This window comes from Sinocyclocheilus grahami, unplaced genomic scaffold, assembly GCF_001515645.1.
Source record: "Sinocyclocheilus grahami isolate Dianchi unplaced genomic scaffold, SAMN03320097.WGS_v1.1 scaffold417.1, whole genome shotgun sequence".
NCBI classification, from domain to species: Eukaryota; Metazoa; Chordata; class Actinopteri; order Cypriniformes; family Cyprinidae; genus Sinocyclocheilus; species Sinocyclocheilus grahami.
Window position 1 is genome coordinate 728,661 of NW_015505596.1, and position 18,386 is coordinate 747,046.

At 38.1% G+C, this 18,386-nt stretch overlaps 1 protein-coding gene across 1 annotated transcript in view; it reads right to left on the bottom strand.

The window, feature by feature from the left end:
• Nucleotides 1-2,001: 2,001 nt before the first annotated feature.
• The window catches only part of LOC107551178 (RNA-binding motif, single-stranded-interacting protein 3-like), a 42,102-nt gene continuing 25,717 nt past the window's right edge, over nucleotides 2,002-18,386 (bottom strand). Inside the window, exons 5-9 of the mRNA XM_016232703.1 lie at nucleotides 16,805-16,855; nucleotides 9,107-9,217; nucleotides 7,589-7,672; nucleotides 7,173-7,300; nucleotides 2,002-5,094 (exon numbers count right to left, since the gene is read on the bottom strand). Coding sequence (XP_016088189.1) covers nucleotides 5,091-5,094; nucleotides 7,173-7,300; nucleotides 7,589-7,672; nucleotides 9,107-9,217; nucleotides 16,805-16,855 — 378 coding nt within the window. The 3' untranslated portion in view covers nucleotides 2,002-5,090. The remainder of the gene's footprint in view (nucleotides 5,095-7,172; nucleotides 7,301-7,588; nucleotides 7,673-9,106; nucleotides 9,218-16,804; nucleotides 16,856-18,386) is intronic.

Genomic DNA, 18,386 nt, shown 5'->3' on the forward strand with positions numbered 1-18,386 from the left:
ACCAGTCAGTAAATACTAATTTTAGAACCTCAAATTATACTGTACATTACAGCTTCAATTTGAATTTCATTTATTCAATTTATCTCATTTATCTCATTGATACACTATTGCAGGTTTTGTTAATATTTTGAATAAGATGTTATTTCTATATTTTATATATTTTATAAACATATAAACAAACATTTACATATTTATAAATATAGTTTTTTTTAATAAAATATAGGTTTTGTTTTAGTTTAGTAGTATTTATTTTCATATTTAAAGTAGTATTTAGTATTAGTATTTTTTAGATATATAATTATAATTTAAAGAAAACGCAAATGAGAAATGTAGCCTTGGCAAGTAGCTGAAATACACTAAGTTTAAGTTTTTTATATTTTATTTCAGTTCATTTTTATTTTATTTTGAGTAATGAAAATGTTTTTAATGATTGTAGTTTTAGTTACAGATAAGGATAGTAACCCTGAATCGGACATAACTGAAAAATGACTCACGATTCAGTGAAGGAGTCAGTTGTAAACTCAGTAATGGCTCTAAATGATTCACTGACCGAGTGAGATCTGATTCAAACCGCTAACCCACGAGCGAGTTTGGGGCTGTTTTGTGAATCTGACTCAACTAGATTCAAAATAATAATTTATTTGTGAATCGGACATCACGTCTTGGCCGTGTTCATTGTTGCGTGCAGCAAACACTGGGGGCACGTGGACCACATACGGAGGTTTTCCCTAACTAGATTTCAAATTATCTTTTGGAAATATGTATTTTATTGTTGCATCTAGAGCCCTGTTAAAGAGTGTGCAATTTTTCGACGTAAAATGTGCAGCGACTGCTATAGGGTTATAACATTGATTGGCTCTTTCAACAAACAGCATAAATAGTCACAAAAACAAAAGTTCAACCAGAATCAAAAAGTGGCGTGATTTTGTAGATTTTTTTTATTGAAAGCTTCATCAAAAGAAAAAAAAAAGAAACAGAAGTTTAAACCTAACATCCACTGGTCTACAGACACTCTCACTAAATGATTCACTGACCGAGTGAGATCTGATTCAAACCGCTAACCCACGAGCGAGTTTGGGGCTGTTTTGTGAATCTGACTCAACTAGTTCAAAATAATAATTTATTTGTGAATCGGACATCACGTCTTGGCCGTGTTCATTGTTGCGTGCAGCAAACACTGGGGGCACGTGGACCACATACGGAGGTTTTCCCTAACTAGATTTCAAATTATTTTTTGGAAATATGTATTTTATTGTTGCATCTAGAGCCCTGTTAAAGAGTGTGCAATTTTTCGACGTAAAATGTGCAGCGACTGCTATAGGGTTATAACATTGATTGGCTCTTTCAACAAACAGCATAAATAGTCACAAAAACAAAAGTTCAACCAGAATCAAAAAGTGGCGTGATTTTGTAGATTTTTTTTATTGAAAGCTTCATCAAAAGAAAAAAAAAAGAAACAGAAGTTTAAACCTAACATCCACTGGTCTACAGACACTCTCAGGATCACAGCTCGAGCACATGGGAGGCAAGAAAGTGAAGCAACTCAAGAAATCATTGTAGCATCGTAAAACTGTTCCGCTTTCATATTTCAACAACACCTGTACAAAAACATTTCCATAAATATTTCTCTATTTCATCTGCCAGTACGTTAGTGTCTAATTGAGGTTTTGCAGTTTGTGTTGAATTTGGTTGAACGTAGTACGCTGTTTCTTAACAGTCCAACAAACTAATGGACGAACATTCGTCATTCAGTGACCACAACTGTGACAGCCAATCAGATGTACAGATAAAAAAAAGCATGGCTTGGACCTCACATCCATCAAATGAATGGGAGCAGTGTTTCTAGCCAGCGAAAACCATCGTGGATGAAAGGTGTTTAGCTTACTAAATTACAGTTGGGATGAGAAAACCTTCAGCTTAATCGGACACATTTATTCACTCTTGAATGAAAACCATGAAGGCTGCAGAGTGTATAACGCATTCGACATCATCACACACCTCTCATATGAGATACCAGCCCAAATTTTCTCTCCATTCCCAAGGCCCTGACCACTTAAATACTGAATGCTTGATAGCAGCGAGCACATGATAAAAATAACTCTCCAAAAAGACAGTGGATAACAGACACAAAACAGTGACTTTTTTGAAAAGCTAGCTTGTCCTTATTGAAGCAGTGTTGTCTTGGTCATTATGAACTTGGCATCGCTTTAATCCACAGTGTGAACTTGTCTCATATCTCACTGCAATGGTCATCACCAGAGGATAAAGTACACCAACTTTGCTTTAATACTGTCCCCTAGTGGCTAATGGAGATCATTACGTAGCTGTATAGAGGTCATGTTGTAGGAAAACAGGAAAAAAGACCCAAGTGTCCATGATGACGTTCAAAAGGAATAAATTGATCTTGATGTCTCTCGCCTGTCTTTAAATGACAGATGAATTTATTCCCAGAGCACCTCGACAACTCGAATTACCCGACTGTAAAACTAGGAGGCGTATTTATGAGCCGTATGACCATGAAGGCAGCAAAGACAGTCCATAATTCACCATGTGTATTGAAACTCTTTGCTAACGTATTAATATAGCACTTTCCTATCTGATTGCATTAAAATAACATCTACTTCATGGTAAATAAAGGACAGCAGCCTTGTTTGCATATTAAAGCGATAGTCTGTCCAAAAATGAAAATTTACTCATGTTGTTCCAAACATGGCTTACTTTCTTCTACGCAATATAAAGAGAACATTTTAAAGAATGTTGGCAACCAAACAGTTTCAGGTCCCATTGACTGTTATTGTATCTTTTGTCCATACAGTGCAAGTCAATGGGAACCGAAAATGTTTGGTTAACATTGTTCTTCATTTTGACAGAATTTTTATTTTTGGATGGACTATCCCTTTAATTTATGAAATGTTCCCTCTGTCTGCTCTTCTGTTTGCTAGTTTCCCCCCTCTGGAATGGGCAGCCTGATAAAAAGAAAGCACATTTCAGATATGGAAGGTTGAAATGTCACACGTGATATTTCTAACCTTAATTCCGAGCTGTCAAGGCACCTGAGCAACCATCGAATCCCATAAGAATGGGAACCTTAGGCTCTGTCCCAAATGGCGTAGTTGATGTGTATCCGCCGTCTTGCAATGGTCATTGTGCACCCATGTGACCATAATGTGTCGCGATTGTGATTTTAGGGTCACTATGGATTACTAACTAGAATTATGCCACCAAAATGTGGCCTCGACCAGCAAGGGCTTTGGGACAGAGCCTTTGTTTTTCAAGTAAAGACTGCCATTTTCATGAGAGATTTCCTATGGCATCTGGTTGATTAAGGAAACCTTGCATATAATATGAGGCATTTCGATCGATGCGACTGCAAATAGGGAGTGGGAGTGCTCAGAACAAAATGCTAATGCTGTTAATTGCAAACGTTTCTCAGTGCCCCTGAAGCAAAGCTTGTGTTTCATGACCTGCAACACATTCTCCTGTGTTTCCTCATGGTAAAATTTATTTCGATGAGGTAGTGATCTGTACACAGAGTTTAAATACACACTAGTGAGTGATTTGATTCCTTCCTGTTGAGCTGAAATTATGTAAATGGCCTTCTGTGTGTGAAAGCTCGAACTGAACTGATGTGCGACGTGTTTAATAGCGACCGACCGTCGGTCGGCGACTGAGAAGGTGCAGCGATAGAGGTATAGCTCATTCAGCCGGGCAGACGGGAGATGATTGATGGTTCCCCCGCTCTCTGACACCCTCTGCTGGGGAGATCACACTCATGAGAATCAGTGATGGTGGTTTTCTGCCTTTCAACTGAACGATTGACATAGATTCTGCAACAGTGGAAGGAAGTTTAAACCCTAAAGTACCAGTTTAGCCATCAAGGTCAAATGGATACTTCTGAAACCAAATGATTACGCCAAAAAAAAAATCTCAAATAGAAAAAATAAACAAAATAATTGATCCACTCCACTGTCTTGAGGGGGGTTTCTTCATCTTTGGTATAAAATATGCCATCCACGGGCTGCATTTGATCCACAGCTAAGAAAGACTAAAGAAATTGTCAACAATTTCCTATTACTATTGCTTTTTGCACACATTTGCTTTTTTTTCGTTTTGATTTAATCCATAAGCTCTTATCTATTTAGATTTGCACTGCCATTTTTTTGACTGTTTTAGTTTTCTTTTTTTCCGCAATGAAACAAGCAAAGCAGGCTAAAAACATCCTTAAAGCTCATAAAAAATATAGCAGATAAAAACAATAATGCCATTAAAAATGATCTGCACTACACAATAAACTGCATTTCCCATGATGCAGTGGATTAACATTTTTTTCCTCTGTTCCTAAAAAATGCAACTCTCTTTAACCATCCTCATCATCATGACCACAATATTTTTTTTTGTCTGTCCTCTCTATTAAGCACAAAGTCACCACTGATAATTTAAAACGTCTCAAGGAGACCTCTCTCTTTCTATGCTTTATACAGGTAATTTCCTTTCTTTATCAGGTCATTTTCACTGCATTCATCAGTCTGTTCAGTTCAAACAGGAAAAAGTCTTAGATGTTTCTTGAAATTAAGGCAGCAAAGATGAAAAAACATTGATATTCTCTAGAAAACTAAAATCTAACTCATAAAAAAAGAAAAGTAATAGTAGCTTAGAATCCGAGGAAGACTTCTTTCACTCCATCTCTCATTGATTTACAAGAACGTGCTTCCTCATCTAATAGAAAAACCCACTGTTTCTGAAAACCTACCTGCACATTCAAAAAAAGAATAGGAAAACTTGTACTTGTTTGATTTCGTTCACTTCGTGAAGGTAAGGTTTTTCGGATAGCCGATTAACAGTAGGCTCGATCTCCCAGACTGCATTTCTCACGTTTCCGGTCTGGGTGCGAGTTCTCCAAAGGTCCTCCGGTGTGGGCCAGGTGTTAAATAAATTGTTTGTTTGTTGTAGATGTTTTTATTTTAGATGCTTGTGCAAAAGTAGACACAAACGTGTTTCCCTGTTTCTTGCGCTCTGTCTTCAATGTTCCCTCGTTGCAGTCCCCCAGTCTCAAGGCAACGCAGTCACCTTAACGCCCCCTCCTCCTCTGGTTATCTGAACCAATGAGAAAGTCATAGAGTTTGAAAAGCATACTGTATCCAATTCAAGGTTCACTCATGGATTATCACTTATTCCCGATGGCCCAATAACAACAGCATTTATTGAGCTAAATATAAGGCCTTATCAAGAATTCAGCCTGCCCACAGTTAACAGCTATACATTTAGGTCGTGAAAAGGTTGTGAAAACATTTTAAATATACATACTTAAAACAAAAGATGTGCATTTTTACAATGTTGCAGAATACTGTTATGAAGTTGCTAGCACTGAAACATATTAAGAACCTCACGGCTGTGCTGAAATGTGGCCTGATTGTATTCTGGTGTTTTCACTTCATTTTTTAAACATAGGTTTCAGTATTGTTTAGTATGTCTTATTTTGCTTACATTTGGGACCAAATTGTAACCTCTCCTTTATACCAGTGTTTCCCAACCTTTTTTTAGTCGCGGCACCCTTTGGAAATTTTAACAAACTTGTGGCACCCTACAAAATACATTTTGTCACAATATTTGAATTTCTAACTTCAATATGATAATTTGAAAAGTATAGATATTTGGTACAACAGGGAAGAACTGCAGAATATAATGTCATACAGATATTTTTTATATTATTAAAAAATTTTGTCCATCAATGGTGGGAATCAGTAGGCTAATTTCTAATGAAGAGACCAATTTATATGACAGATTTTAATGAAGGCTTTTATACATTATTTAATTACCATTATAACTAGCTATCTCACAAATTTTTGCTCACTCTGTGTTTTTTTATTTTACAGTGGGGTAATTTGATTTCAAACTTTGAATTGAATAAAAAATGACAAGTAAGCAGTCAGTAATAAAATAAGAACAAATAAAGAAATTAATAATGATAGCACAAATAAAAAAATATCACAGGCCTTCGAATTAAATAAATTGCTTTTTAGTTTTTCAGGTAGGTCTAACAGTAGGGTTAAGATATTTAAAAAATATATATATTTTTAACCAATTATCCAAATAATGTTTAGTCCTAGAAAGCTATTATTATCAGAACATGTGAGCATAACATAGCGGTTAGCAGATCAGTGAATGAAAGGGCAGCATTACCAGAGTTGACCATATACCACGCCATGTTACAACACAGTAGGGCTATTACAGACAGAAACAATACTGTACTACATCGATGTTTCCTGTCAGCTCAGTTTTCGAGTGGACTTTGCTGTTCCGATGAGCATGAACGGTATACGAGTGGAGCGTCTGAGCGGAGCACACACGCATAGAGCGGGATAATACACAGAGCGTCACACCACGTGAAACCTGAGCGGTGAACTAATTTTCGGCAGCCGGAATTTCGGTGCATCTCTAATTATTGGCGACATCAGAAATGGATATTATATAATATTTGCTTTTTTGAATATTTTAGCCATTTAAAAATATTAAAAAATTATTTTTTACACGGCACCCCTGCTCTCGACAGACAGCACCCCAGTTGGGAAACACTGCTTTATACTACTGTTCAAAAGTTTGGGGTTGGTAAGATGTGTTTAATATTGTTTAACAAAATCTCACCAGGGCAGCTTTTATTGGATCAAAAATACAGTAAAAAATAATATGGTGAAATATTATTAGAATTTAAAATGACTGTTTTCTATTTTAATATATTTTATAATATAACATATTCATGTGTTGGCAACGCTGAATTTTCAGAAGTCATTACTCCAGTCTTCAGTGTCACACGATCCTTTAGAAATCATTCATTTGGTGCTCAAAATGTCTTATCAAACAGTCGTGCGGCTTAATATTTTTGCATAAACTGTGATGCATTTTTTCAGCATTTATTTGAAACAGAAATCTTAACTACCACTTTTGGTTAAATTAATGCATCCTTGCACAATAAAACTGGAATCGGTTATTTTTGGTCATTTACTGCAAAAACGTAAACTGCATGTCCAGTTTGGTTACTATACTTTATATTTATTATTTATTGCAATGTTGTAAAATGTTGCAAATGTTGTAAAAACGTTGTGTGCTTGTCATGAATATATGTAAACAAGATACATTGTCCCTATTTGTCTTATCAATGTGAATATCAAACTCACTTAGCGGGCTGAAAAGTGTAGGTGGGCGCGTGATCGCTGGTGTTGTCCATGCCCAGAGGCTGTTGCTGACCGCTGGCATCCTGTGACGAGGGCGGAACGCTCTGTGGAGAAGCCTCCGTCACCACTCCCTGGAAGGATATGATGTCATATTTACAGGATGTCCCCTCACAAGAAACAGAATGACATGTTAACCTCCTCCAAAAAGTGGCCTTAGGGCTGTGTTTGGTACTCAGACCAGAATGAACTTAAAGACGTGCTTCACACTGAAATCAGGCCTTGTAAAGCTGAAATAAAAGGCACTAAGGAAGTTGTGGGCGTATTTTAGCCCGAGGTGACTGATCTCCACGTTTTCAATTAGCAGCGCTCATCTAATCAGTTGGACCAGTGAATGGATTTGCAGTCGCCCAGAAACTCACCTCCACTGAGACAGCTGAGGCAGGCACCGCAGTGTACTGGGGAATGTAGGTCCCCTGCATAGGAGCAGCAGCCGCAGTCATGTACTGCAACAAATACATACACAGAGACACAGTTCATTCACACATACTGTAGCAAACTAAACTTTGCATAGTATGGACCTATTCAAATTGTGACCAAACATCGGCGGAGCTGCAGCTGCTGCATCTTACAGTGCAATTGGTGGCACTAATATAGTACATCAAAAGCTATTTTGTCAAGTGACCGCCACAGAAAAACAGAGCCCCTATAGGGACTTGACGGAAAAAAATAAGACATGGGAGGAAAAGATTCTATTTTTCCATGCATTTGCACACAGAAGATTTGCATTTGCACAGAGAAACTACTTTTGTTGACTGATGATGGAAATAATATGAGATGGAAGGAAAACTATATTTCAATGCTTTTGAGAGGGAGGAGGAGCGCAAAGGTTTTGTAAGTGAATGCAAAAGCCTTGAAGTATAATTTTTCCTCCAATGTCATATTTTTATGCATCATCATGTCCCTGGCTCCATACAGGATGAAGAATCTTGTTGAGATGAATGCTATATGATAACAAACATATTTTCAATGCTTATATTAGTCGATTCCTTTTTGCTTTTCCTTTCAATTTAGGTACTACTAGAAATGAATAGTTGTACTTTTACTCATTACATTTCTAATGATTTACAATTTCATTTAGACCTTCAAAATTTAAAGTACATATTTCACTGCTCACAATGATGCAAATCTATCCTCTTATTAAACATTTATGTATATCTTTCTTGCTGAGTTGTATCTTCACTCAGTAAAATCTATTTCATTGTAAGATTGCCACAACTTACCATGAAAGTACAATAGTGACTAAACCTAAAATAATGTTATTAATGAAGAAATGCTTGAGTACAAACAGGTTCAGTGATCAGTCTGCAAACTAGTGGCATTTTAGTATTTATATTAGTGCTGTCAAATGATTTATCACGATTAATCGCATCCAAAATAAAAGTTTTTGTTTTCAAAATATGAGTGTGTCCTGTGTATATTTATTCTGTATATATAAATACACAAACATATGTGTATATATTTAAAAAAATATTTACATGTATATATATATATATTTATATTCAAATATAATTTATATTTTATGTAAATATTAATATTTTATATATAAACAAATAATATTTTTCTTAAATATATACATGCATGTGTGTGTGTTTATATAAACATAATATATGTGTGTGTACTGTGTATATTTATCATGTAACAACTTTTATTTTGGATGTGATTAATCATTTCACAGCACTAATTTATTTATATACAGTTACACTTTATAGTACTATACTATACAGTAAGTATTTTGAATTAGCGCTAAACTTCCTTGTTCTTTTTTTCCATAACAGTTTGCAAACTTTTAATTAGCATTTAACTTTCTTCAGCTCCTCTGCGATTCAGACCAGCAGAAGGTGAACAGGCCTTATGATGAAGGCAGAGGACACACTCACAGTGCCAGTGGTACCCATGGACAGGTGGTTCATCTGCTGGGTGAGGGGTCCCATCATGTTAGCGGGCTGCATGGAGATGGTGTGGTCCATGGCTGGCGTTATCACAGCACCCTACACACATATACAAACACACATTATTACAGGTCAAACCGCGTGAAGGATGGGAGAGGAAATGAGCTACCATTCAACAATACATCTGGACGACTTCATTAGCGTCAACGGGCTGATCATGCAGTCATGCTCTCCACAAAAAACCCTCTCCTTCCTTCACTCATCTCATTGGCCCGTACGGCCGCAGCTGGGCCCTATTATGAGGGCCAGACATGAGCTGTTCCACTTCAACAAGTGAAATAATGTGATCCAAATGCGTGTCATGCATACTTCTGCAGAGATGATGCATTGCTCACTTAACAGCAGAGCTGCTCCACACCACAGGTGTGTTTATGTTTCAGGCACACTGGGATGAGAGTGCTAACACATGTGAGGTACAGACAAAAGAGAGAGAGACGTCTGCAATTTGCAAACGCTGACCTGAGCTACCATCTGATGGCATCACATGACTGCTTCCACAGAACTAGGCTGGAGACGTAAGCACACGCTCATTCTCACATGCCAACCTGATTAGGATTAATCTTTCCGAGGAGACCCTCCGTCAAACAGTTTGTCAGAAAGTTCAATTCTTCTCAGATGGTTTGGCTGAGGTTGGGATGATGAGAAACCATTGTGCCGTGTACAACTCTGGTTACAGTTTATGATGGACTCTTTCCTGTTAGTAGTGTTGAGTTGTAGACTCTTATCGGTATAAAATCACTTCTCTAAAGTAGCGAGTATAAATTCATCAATCCTGACTGCAGAGTTACTTAAAGTCAACATGAAATCAAAATGAACCATATTTACTGTCCCAAGGCACGTTCTTGGCCTTTTTGTGAACGATTCATTAGAGCATGTTGTTTTAAAGAAAACGTTTGTCTTCATGATTAAAGAGATTTATAATGTTACAAAACATTTCCATTTCAAATAAATGCTGCTCTTTTGAAGAATCCTTAAAGAAAATATCATAACATATCAAAAATATAAAATGTATCAAAATACATACAGGTGCATCTCAATAAATTAGAATGTTGTGGAAAAGTTCATTTATTTCAGTAATTCAACTCAAATTGTGAAACTCGTGTATTAAATAAATTCAATGCACACAGACTGAAGTAGTTTATGTCTTTGGTTCTTTTAATTGTGATGATTTTGGCTCACATTTAACAAAAACCCACCAATTCACTATCTCAACAAATTAGAATACTTCATAAGACCAATAAAAAAAATGTTTTTAGTGAATTGTTGGCCTTCTGGAAAGTATGTTAATTTACTGTACACGTACTCAATACTTGGTAGGGGCTCCTTTTGCTTTAATTACTGCCTCAATTCGGCGTGGCTTGGAGGTGATCAGTTTGTGGCACTGCTGAGGTGGTTTGGAATCCCAGGTTTCTTTGACAGTGGCCTTCAGCTCATCTGCATTGTTGGGTCTGGTGTCTCTCATCTTCCTCTTGACGAGTATTAACTCTTTTAACATCGATAACAATAAGAAATGTTTCTTAAGCAGAAAATCGGTATATTAAAATGATTTCTGAAGGATCATGTGATGCCGAAGACTGGAGTTATGATGCTGACATTGAGCTGCGCAATCACATGACCATATGAAATAAAATACATTCAAATAGAAAACAGTTATTTCAAATTGTAATAACATTTCATAGTATTACTGCTTTTACTGTATTTTTGAACAAATAGATGCAGCCTTGATGAACATAAGAGACTCCAAACTTATGAACAGAGTATACAGTAATAACTTTCATCACTTTAGCCAAGCGGACTGCTGAAGAATGTAAACCAGCAGGTTTTAAAAAGGTTTTAAGTATGGTTTTAACAAACACTAAGGCTTTATTCTGGTATGTATCACCACTTTTTCACCATCCAATCAATATTCCATTAATAAAATCAGGTTCCACCCTACATTTTTCCTCATTCAGTATACTGTTTAACCTGGAAACATGCCACATTATGCAAGTAAAATGGGTTGCAAATAGCAAACCATATTGACTTAAGTCCAGTTACTGTTGCTTTTCAAGATTTTAAGTTATATCTATGGTCATTATCTGGTCTAGATATCAATGTGTGTATCAAATTCATGATTTTCTATTTATTCTTTTCTAGGAAGAAGTATATATTTATGACTAAATGTCTGATTACTCTCTTAAAACTGAAATCTTAAAATTATATTTGTCTTCCCACTGGCACTTCAGTGTCTCGCCCCGCTATAGAGCCCTTCTTTTCACTCTGCGTCTCATCGTTGTCATGACAATCAGCATAGGTCTTCCGAATTTTTCAGCTGTGGAGGAGCATCAGCTTTCAAGCATGTGACACTTGTGTTGTGGCTCCTGACTAAGTGCATTTATGCAGCACAGAAAATCTGGGACTCAAAATCCAATTAAAAGCTGGAAATAAGCAGTTTAATGATGTGACATTGATGCAACATGAATAAGTAATTTATAATAGGTTTCTGCATTATTTCCAAGCAAGAATATCTGACCAGTTTGTACAAAGGAGTTCACATGATCAGTGTCACAAAATTGACTTATTTGATTAGTGACCAATCAAATAAGTCAATTTGTGACACTTATCATGTGACCACCTTTGTACACTGGTTAGGTATTCTTGCTTCTTACTGAAGAAAAAAATGCTCTTTGGATCATCATAAATCATGCTGGAGAACATGATCATCGATGATCAAATGTACGATGATACGCCAGTATTGTATCTGGATTGCTAGTCATTTCTAGCACAAAATGGCTGGTTACTCCAGGTAAATTGTACCAGTTTCTGAAGAGCTCTGACAGAGACATTCTCTTTGGGTGCACCAACAGTAAAAAAAAAAAAGCCTTTACACACACTCACAAACATGTGAGCTTCAGTCTGTCTCTCGGCTAGCACATCTTGGTGCTGCTGGTGCTTGCCTGCGCTTGAAGAATAAACTGTACAGGCACTTGGTGTCAGAAGCGCTCTGTCTCTATTCAAGCTTTCAGAGGTAAACTGTTCAGCGGCCCCGCTCAGCTTTCAGATGCGAGAGCCTCAAGCTAACAGTTCCCCCGCCCCGCGACAAGCTTTCATAATGAGCAAAGGAAAAAAGAAATCCATGCTGAATAATTCTCCACTCTAATTTACAGCCGTATCAGTGTGAGACTTAGACAGATGATTAAAGCCGCGCTTGTGCGTACGTGTGTGTTTTTCCTTCATTTCCCTGAGGGGAAGTATTCGGAAAGTAAGAGACATTCTGAGAAGGATTTCTGAGACAGCCAATGAGATTTCCCTCTTCAGACAACAGCCTGTAAACTCACTTTTAACCTCAGACAGAATATACATTCATCTAAGCTGATGTTTTCGAGTTCTGGCAGCCAAAACGTCGGTGGCTGCCATTTAAAGCCAGAGATTTCCGATGTAAACTAGACGAGCAGAAATCTCCCGTAACATCAGAGGAAGGAGAGTTTTTGCCAAGACATCTAAAATAGAGACAGGAAAAGGAAGTTGATCTTTTTGTCTCTCTCAGGTACCAGTGCTTTATAAAAAGCAGGCTGCCAGGGAGGATGTTTGATATTAATCTTAAACGAAATGTGTCAAGGCATAACCACCAATTCCCACCATTTATAAACATTAAGAAAAACATATACCATGCATTTTTTCTTTCTCATGCACACACACAACACCCCGCCAATCCCAACAGAGTATTCTCGGGCTGCGATGGGGCTGAGATAAACTCAAATCTTTACTCAAACATGGGGTAACATGGGGCCTTCTTTGTTTCTGCAAATGGCCGTGACTAGCGGGGGCTTAGAGAAGCGTTTAATTTCTTTTCTCTCCTCTTGCATGGCGGTTCCACTTCAAATGGCTTTGCCCTAATGCACTGCGGCCTTGATTCATTAACGTTCATTTCCAGGATGTGATTTGGTTAGGGCGGCTGGGGATTCTTTTCTGCACTAAGATGGAAAGTAACAGGTACAGTTGAGTGATGGCCCTCTGGGTGGTGGATTGTGGGTAAGTGTGTGCTTGCTGGTTGGTGTGTGTGTGCCCTGCTGACAACATCTGTGCAGCTACCTTGCTGAAAAGACTAGCTTACACATGCATGAATTTCAATGTTGGTTTATTCTACAGTGGTCGACCAGTATGGGCTTTCTTGTAAAGCTGGTTGGCCAAGATACTGTTGATAATTTTGCAATACTGCAAAAATAGAAATAAATAGCAAAGAATCTGTATTTTTTGCCATGTTATCCAGTAAAACATAAATACAGACAACAAACATAAACACAAAGAGAATGTAAAATTCATTTGAAGCTGGATGCATTTCAGATTAGTGAATTTCAGACTGGAGAAAGAATTTAGTTATAGCATGAAACCGAATTGTTTTCACAAAAATAATAAAATATATATAAAATGTAAAATATTATATAGATATGTTGTATTCACTATATTAACTAATAGCCGATAATAAAATGGCGAATTAACTTACAATTTAAATTTCCCTAATGTCTGATCCAAACTACGTGAAGCAGGTTGAAAAGTGATCTGTTCTTGGCCATTTTGTTGCCGTGCTGAACTAATGAAACTCTTTTGATGCGTGACTTTGTTGAACTTCTTTTGAATTGCATTCCAGTAAATTCCTCTTGTCATGCCAATTTAAATTCCAATTTAGCATCCTGGGGTTCATGGTCAATTCAATTCAAATTCACATTTGTGATTTAAAAGGAGAGCAATTCCTAATTTCTGAATTTTACTCAACCCTTATAAGGACACAAGTGAGCACACACACACACACACACACACACACACACACACACACCTATCATCTGGCTAGGATAGTAATGCATAACTCAGCTAAATGGCCAACATAATCAGCAGGTCACAACAGCAGGTGCACTTAAGGCACTGATGCATACTAAAACACACACACACACACACACACACGCACACACACACACACACTGCACTGCGGAGTAGGAGCTCAGAGCACTTCCATTGTCTACTGATTAAACCCTCATCGCCGGCTCCGGTCGCTATGGTCACGTGTCTCCACGGTAACAAGGTGCCAAATGCAGCGGCGTTCTTCAATAACAATGCTTCCCTTTCTCAGCCACTTTTAATTGCTTGCCTTCTCTCTTCACAGGACCCACAAAAAGAAAGAAAAAACATGATTTCTCCCGCCTTTGTTTTCTTTCCAGGATTTTCAAATTAGGCAGAGATCAGCTCACAGACTCCCACTGCCTCTCTCTCTCTCTCTCTCTCTCTCTCTCTCTCTCTCTCTTTCACTCACACACACACACGGCAGAGGCGCACAAACTCACCGCGAGCTTGGCATGCGATGTCTACCACCTTCTCCATCTCAGCAGTAATGTGTCTGTCGGGCTCCTTCACAAACTGGGGATGTTCTGGGGAAGTTCAGTTGAGTCAGTCGTGAGAGTAGTCTTGACCAGACTGAACTAAAACACTCAATATCACTGAGATATTGAGAATGCACAGGGCCTTCAGAAAGTATTCACCTTCTCTGTTGCACTTCGTTATTGTTGCAGAATAAAAGAAATCATGCAGGGTTTTTCATATTTTAACATGGCTGTCAAAAAATCATTATAACGTTCACTTCTTTTTTTAACAACGTACTGTTAGAGAAAGAGACCCAGACCGACCCGCACCCTCCCTCTCTCTCTCTCTCTCTCTCTCTCTCTCTCTCTCTCTCTCTCTCTCTCTCTCCCAGGCAGCTGAGGTCTTTTTGATGGGTTGCCAGATCATTAGATATGAGGGTTTGGTTACAAACACATTTACACAACATAATCATGATCATCAAACCTCCCATCCGACTACACATGCACACACACACTAACACAACAAGTCGGGAATATCATTATCTATTCAGACATCTGCCTCCTATTCTATAACCCTATTTCCCTTCTTGAGTTGCTCAGGACAGTATAAAGCCCTGTGTCTGCCTGCTGCGTATCTGGAAAGAGCTGACTGAAGACTTTTTTCAGGCCCTGCCAAAGAAAAAGCCCTGATCCCAGACTACCTTTGGCCATTTCCACAGTGGAATGCAGACCCCTGGCTTACACTAAACCCAAGTTCAGGTGGGAGCCAAAGAGACGGTGGGAAGACCTCCAGACCTCAGCCAAGGGGTTGCCTTCTTATACAAGAGTTAAGGGAAAGAACACAAGAGAGGTAGTTTGTACCTGTGTATTTGTGCAGTGAGACAGAGAACAAGAAAAAAAAGTGTCTCCAAGTTGACAAAGTTGTGTCGATGGAGCTCAGACAAGGGAACTATTTATCTGATCCAGACTGCGGACTGACTGGAGGAACAAATCCTTGAGTCGTCTGCCCTTAAAGGGCCAGTTCACCCAAAAATCACAATTTTGTTATCATTTGCTCATCCTCATGTGGTTCCAAATCCCTATAAATTATTTTCTGCCATAAAAAAATGTGAGCTGTCGAGCTCCAAAATGACAAAGAGCACCATAACAGTTTCATAAAAGTGGTCAGAGGCTTTAAAACTGGGGAACTGCAAGAATGTGCTAGGAGGTGTGTAGAAAAGTTTGAAGAAAATTTTTTGTAAAATGTAATCAAAAAAGAATAATAGAAAAAAAGAAAAAGTATGTGTGCGTGTGTGTGTATATATATATATATATATATATATATATATATATATATATGTATATATAAAAACATATAAAATATAAATATATAAATATATATAATATTTGTATTTTTAACAGTGTAAATGGGGCTGAAAATATATAGATGCCTTTATATTTTATGGGGTTTAATATATATATATATATATATATATATATATATATATATATATATGTATATATAAAAACATATAAAATATAAATAATTATGCATATATAATATTTGTATTTTTAACAGTGTAAATGGGGCTGAAAATATATAGATGCCTTTATATTTTATGGGGTTTAAAGGGGATCATCATAACTGGGGTTTCTGTGGCATCAAAAAGTTTGAAAATATATTACTAATGCTCTATATTGTCTTCTGAAGTCATACAAGGTTCCCTTTATTTGAGGAAAAGATCAAATTTCCCTTTAAGCGCGTATTAAAATAAATTTGTCTCATGGACATCACTACATGAGGCAGAAAACAGACATTTTCAGTGAATAACAACTTAAAGTATGCCTGTTAGTGTAAAAACACTTACAAAATAGTGCATGAGTTGTGTGAAACACTTTTATTATGCTGTTTTGTCATTTTGGAGACTGACTGTCCCTGTCCTCATTCATCCTTACATATATTCTTACATTTCACATTTTAAGTCCCACATACTGTAAGAAAGAAACTTGATTTGAATTGACATGAGGGTGAGTAAATGATCAAAAATGGTAAATATTTGGGTGAACTATATAAACTCATATAAACACCCCTTTCACCACCCCTGTGCTTACTTGCTGAGCCACAAGAGGGCAATGGGGGTAAAGTATGTATCTCACAGAACATCATCCACTCTTTCACAAAGATAAACAAAATCACTCTCACCCTCTCCTCATTCCTCTCTATCTGTCTGTTTCCTCACGTCCCCAACACACACACACACACACACACACACACACAAGATAAATGAACACCTCCTCACTCCTCAGCAGCACTTACCGTAGGTTGCATAACATACTGTTGGTGAGGCATCCACGACGTACTCTGGACCTGTGGAAGGAAACCAGCATTTCTTAATTTCACTCCTCACCCCCCCTCCTACGCCTCCTCCCGCTGCCTAGAAGCCCTGATTCCCACAGAACAGCCAAGGCAGGAGCAAGTAATACAAAGTGTGATAATTACACAGGGATCGTAATTCTACAGACAGCGATATTGCCTCCTAATTACAGCTCTGCGGCAGCAATTTCATCATCTAGGGCCGACTTGTACCCCAAAAAATCTCTCCTTTCATTTCGCCGCCATAGTAATTCTCGCAGCTACATTTACAACATTTAGGACAGGGTTACTATAATTAACTAAAACTAAAACTATAAAAATAATTTTCATTACTTGCAATAAAAATAAACATTTACTAAAATAAAATAAAATAATATATTTTTTTAATTTCAGCTAGCTGGCAAGGCAACACTTATTCATTTTCTTTTAGTTAAACTTGATGTACTAAAATAACTAAAACTAAAACTGATATAAAATGAATAAAAACTACAGACATTAAAAAGAACAAAAGCTAATAAAAATGTCAAAACACAACAAAATTACAAAAACTTTCCATAAAATAAAAATAAAAAATGAAAATAAAAATAAAAAATAAAAAGATACTAAAAATTATACTAAAATAACACTGTTCCTCTTCAGGAACTCGAGCTGCGTCGGAAACGCTAGGGGAACGCCCTTCAGCGTGACGGGCTCTGAACCTCGTGTGTAATCAGACCAATAGATGGGCGAGACGTCACGGCGGGTGACGTAATGACCAGGAAGCTATAAAAGCACGTGTGGTGAGACCAGCGTCAGCTTTTGTCATTCAGCAAGCGCTCTGTGTGTGTGTGTCAGTCTGATATCTGTTTGTGAGTCTAATTTAGTGTTGTCTGTCACAAAATCTAAAGCAAGACAAAATCAGACACTAAGGCGAGGGTAGGCAGCGTTCAGGCTGTGTGTTCTTCCCTGCCCGCGTTAATTTACGGGTGGGGATACACATAGTTTGTTTGTTGTCTGCTTGAGAGCAAGCACGCAGAGTTAGCTCTCGAAAAAAAAGGGAGCTGACGGCCGTTTTGGTAGCGTTTGTTACTGCCTTGCTTCGCTCTCAGGTGGCTCTCTTTGAGGAGAGAGCTTTCACTAGCGTTTCTCGCGGTGCCAGCCCGCTTTCGCCGAGGCGGAGCGGCGGCTGTGCTCGTGGGTTTCGCGTATGGATCCGGTGGAGGGAATGTAGACGGGCGCGTCCCTATCTATTTCCTTAACCACCAGATCCAGCGCCGGCTCTCGGGGTTTCGGAAGCCCGCGCTGCGGTACATTCCCCCCGGGGAGAGGGCGCGACGCTCCGCCTGTCTTTCTCCAAGGAGATTGATACGGAGGGCGTCAGAGAGCTCGCCAGTTGCACAAACACCAGTTACACAAGCATATTATGCCTGATATTATAATCAACAGCATCAATGGGGAGTGGAGCTCGCGCAGTCGGCTCTCTGGGGGCGGATTGTGTTTTTTCCGCTGTTAAACCCTCCGCTCTCGCCGGGCACGCTCCGAGGAG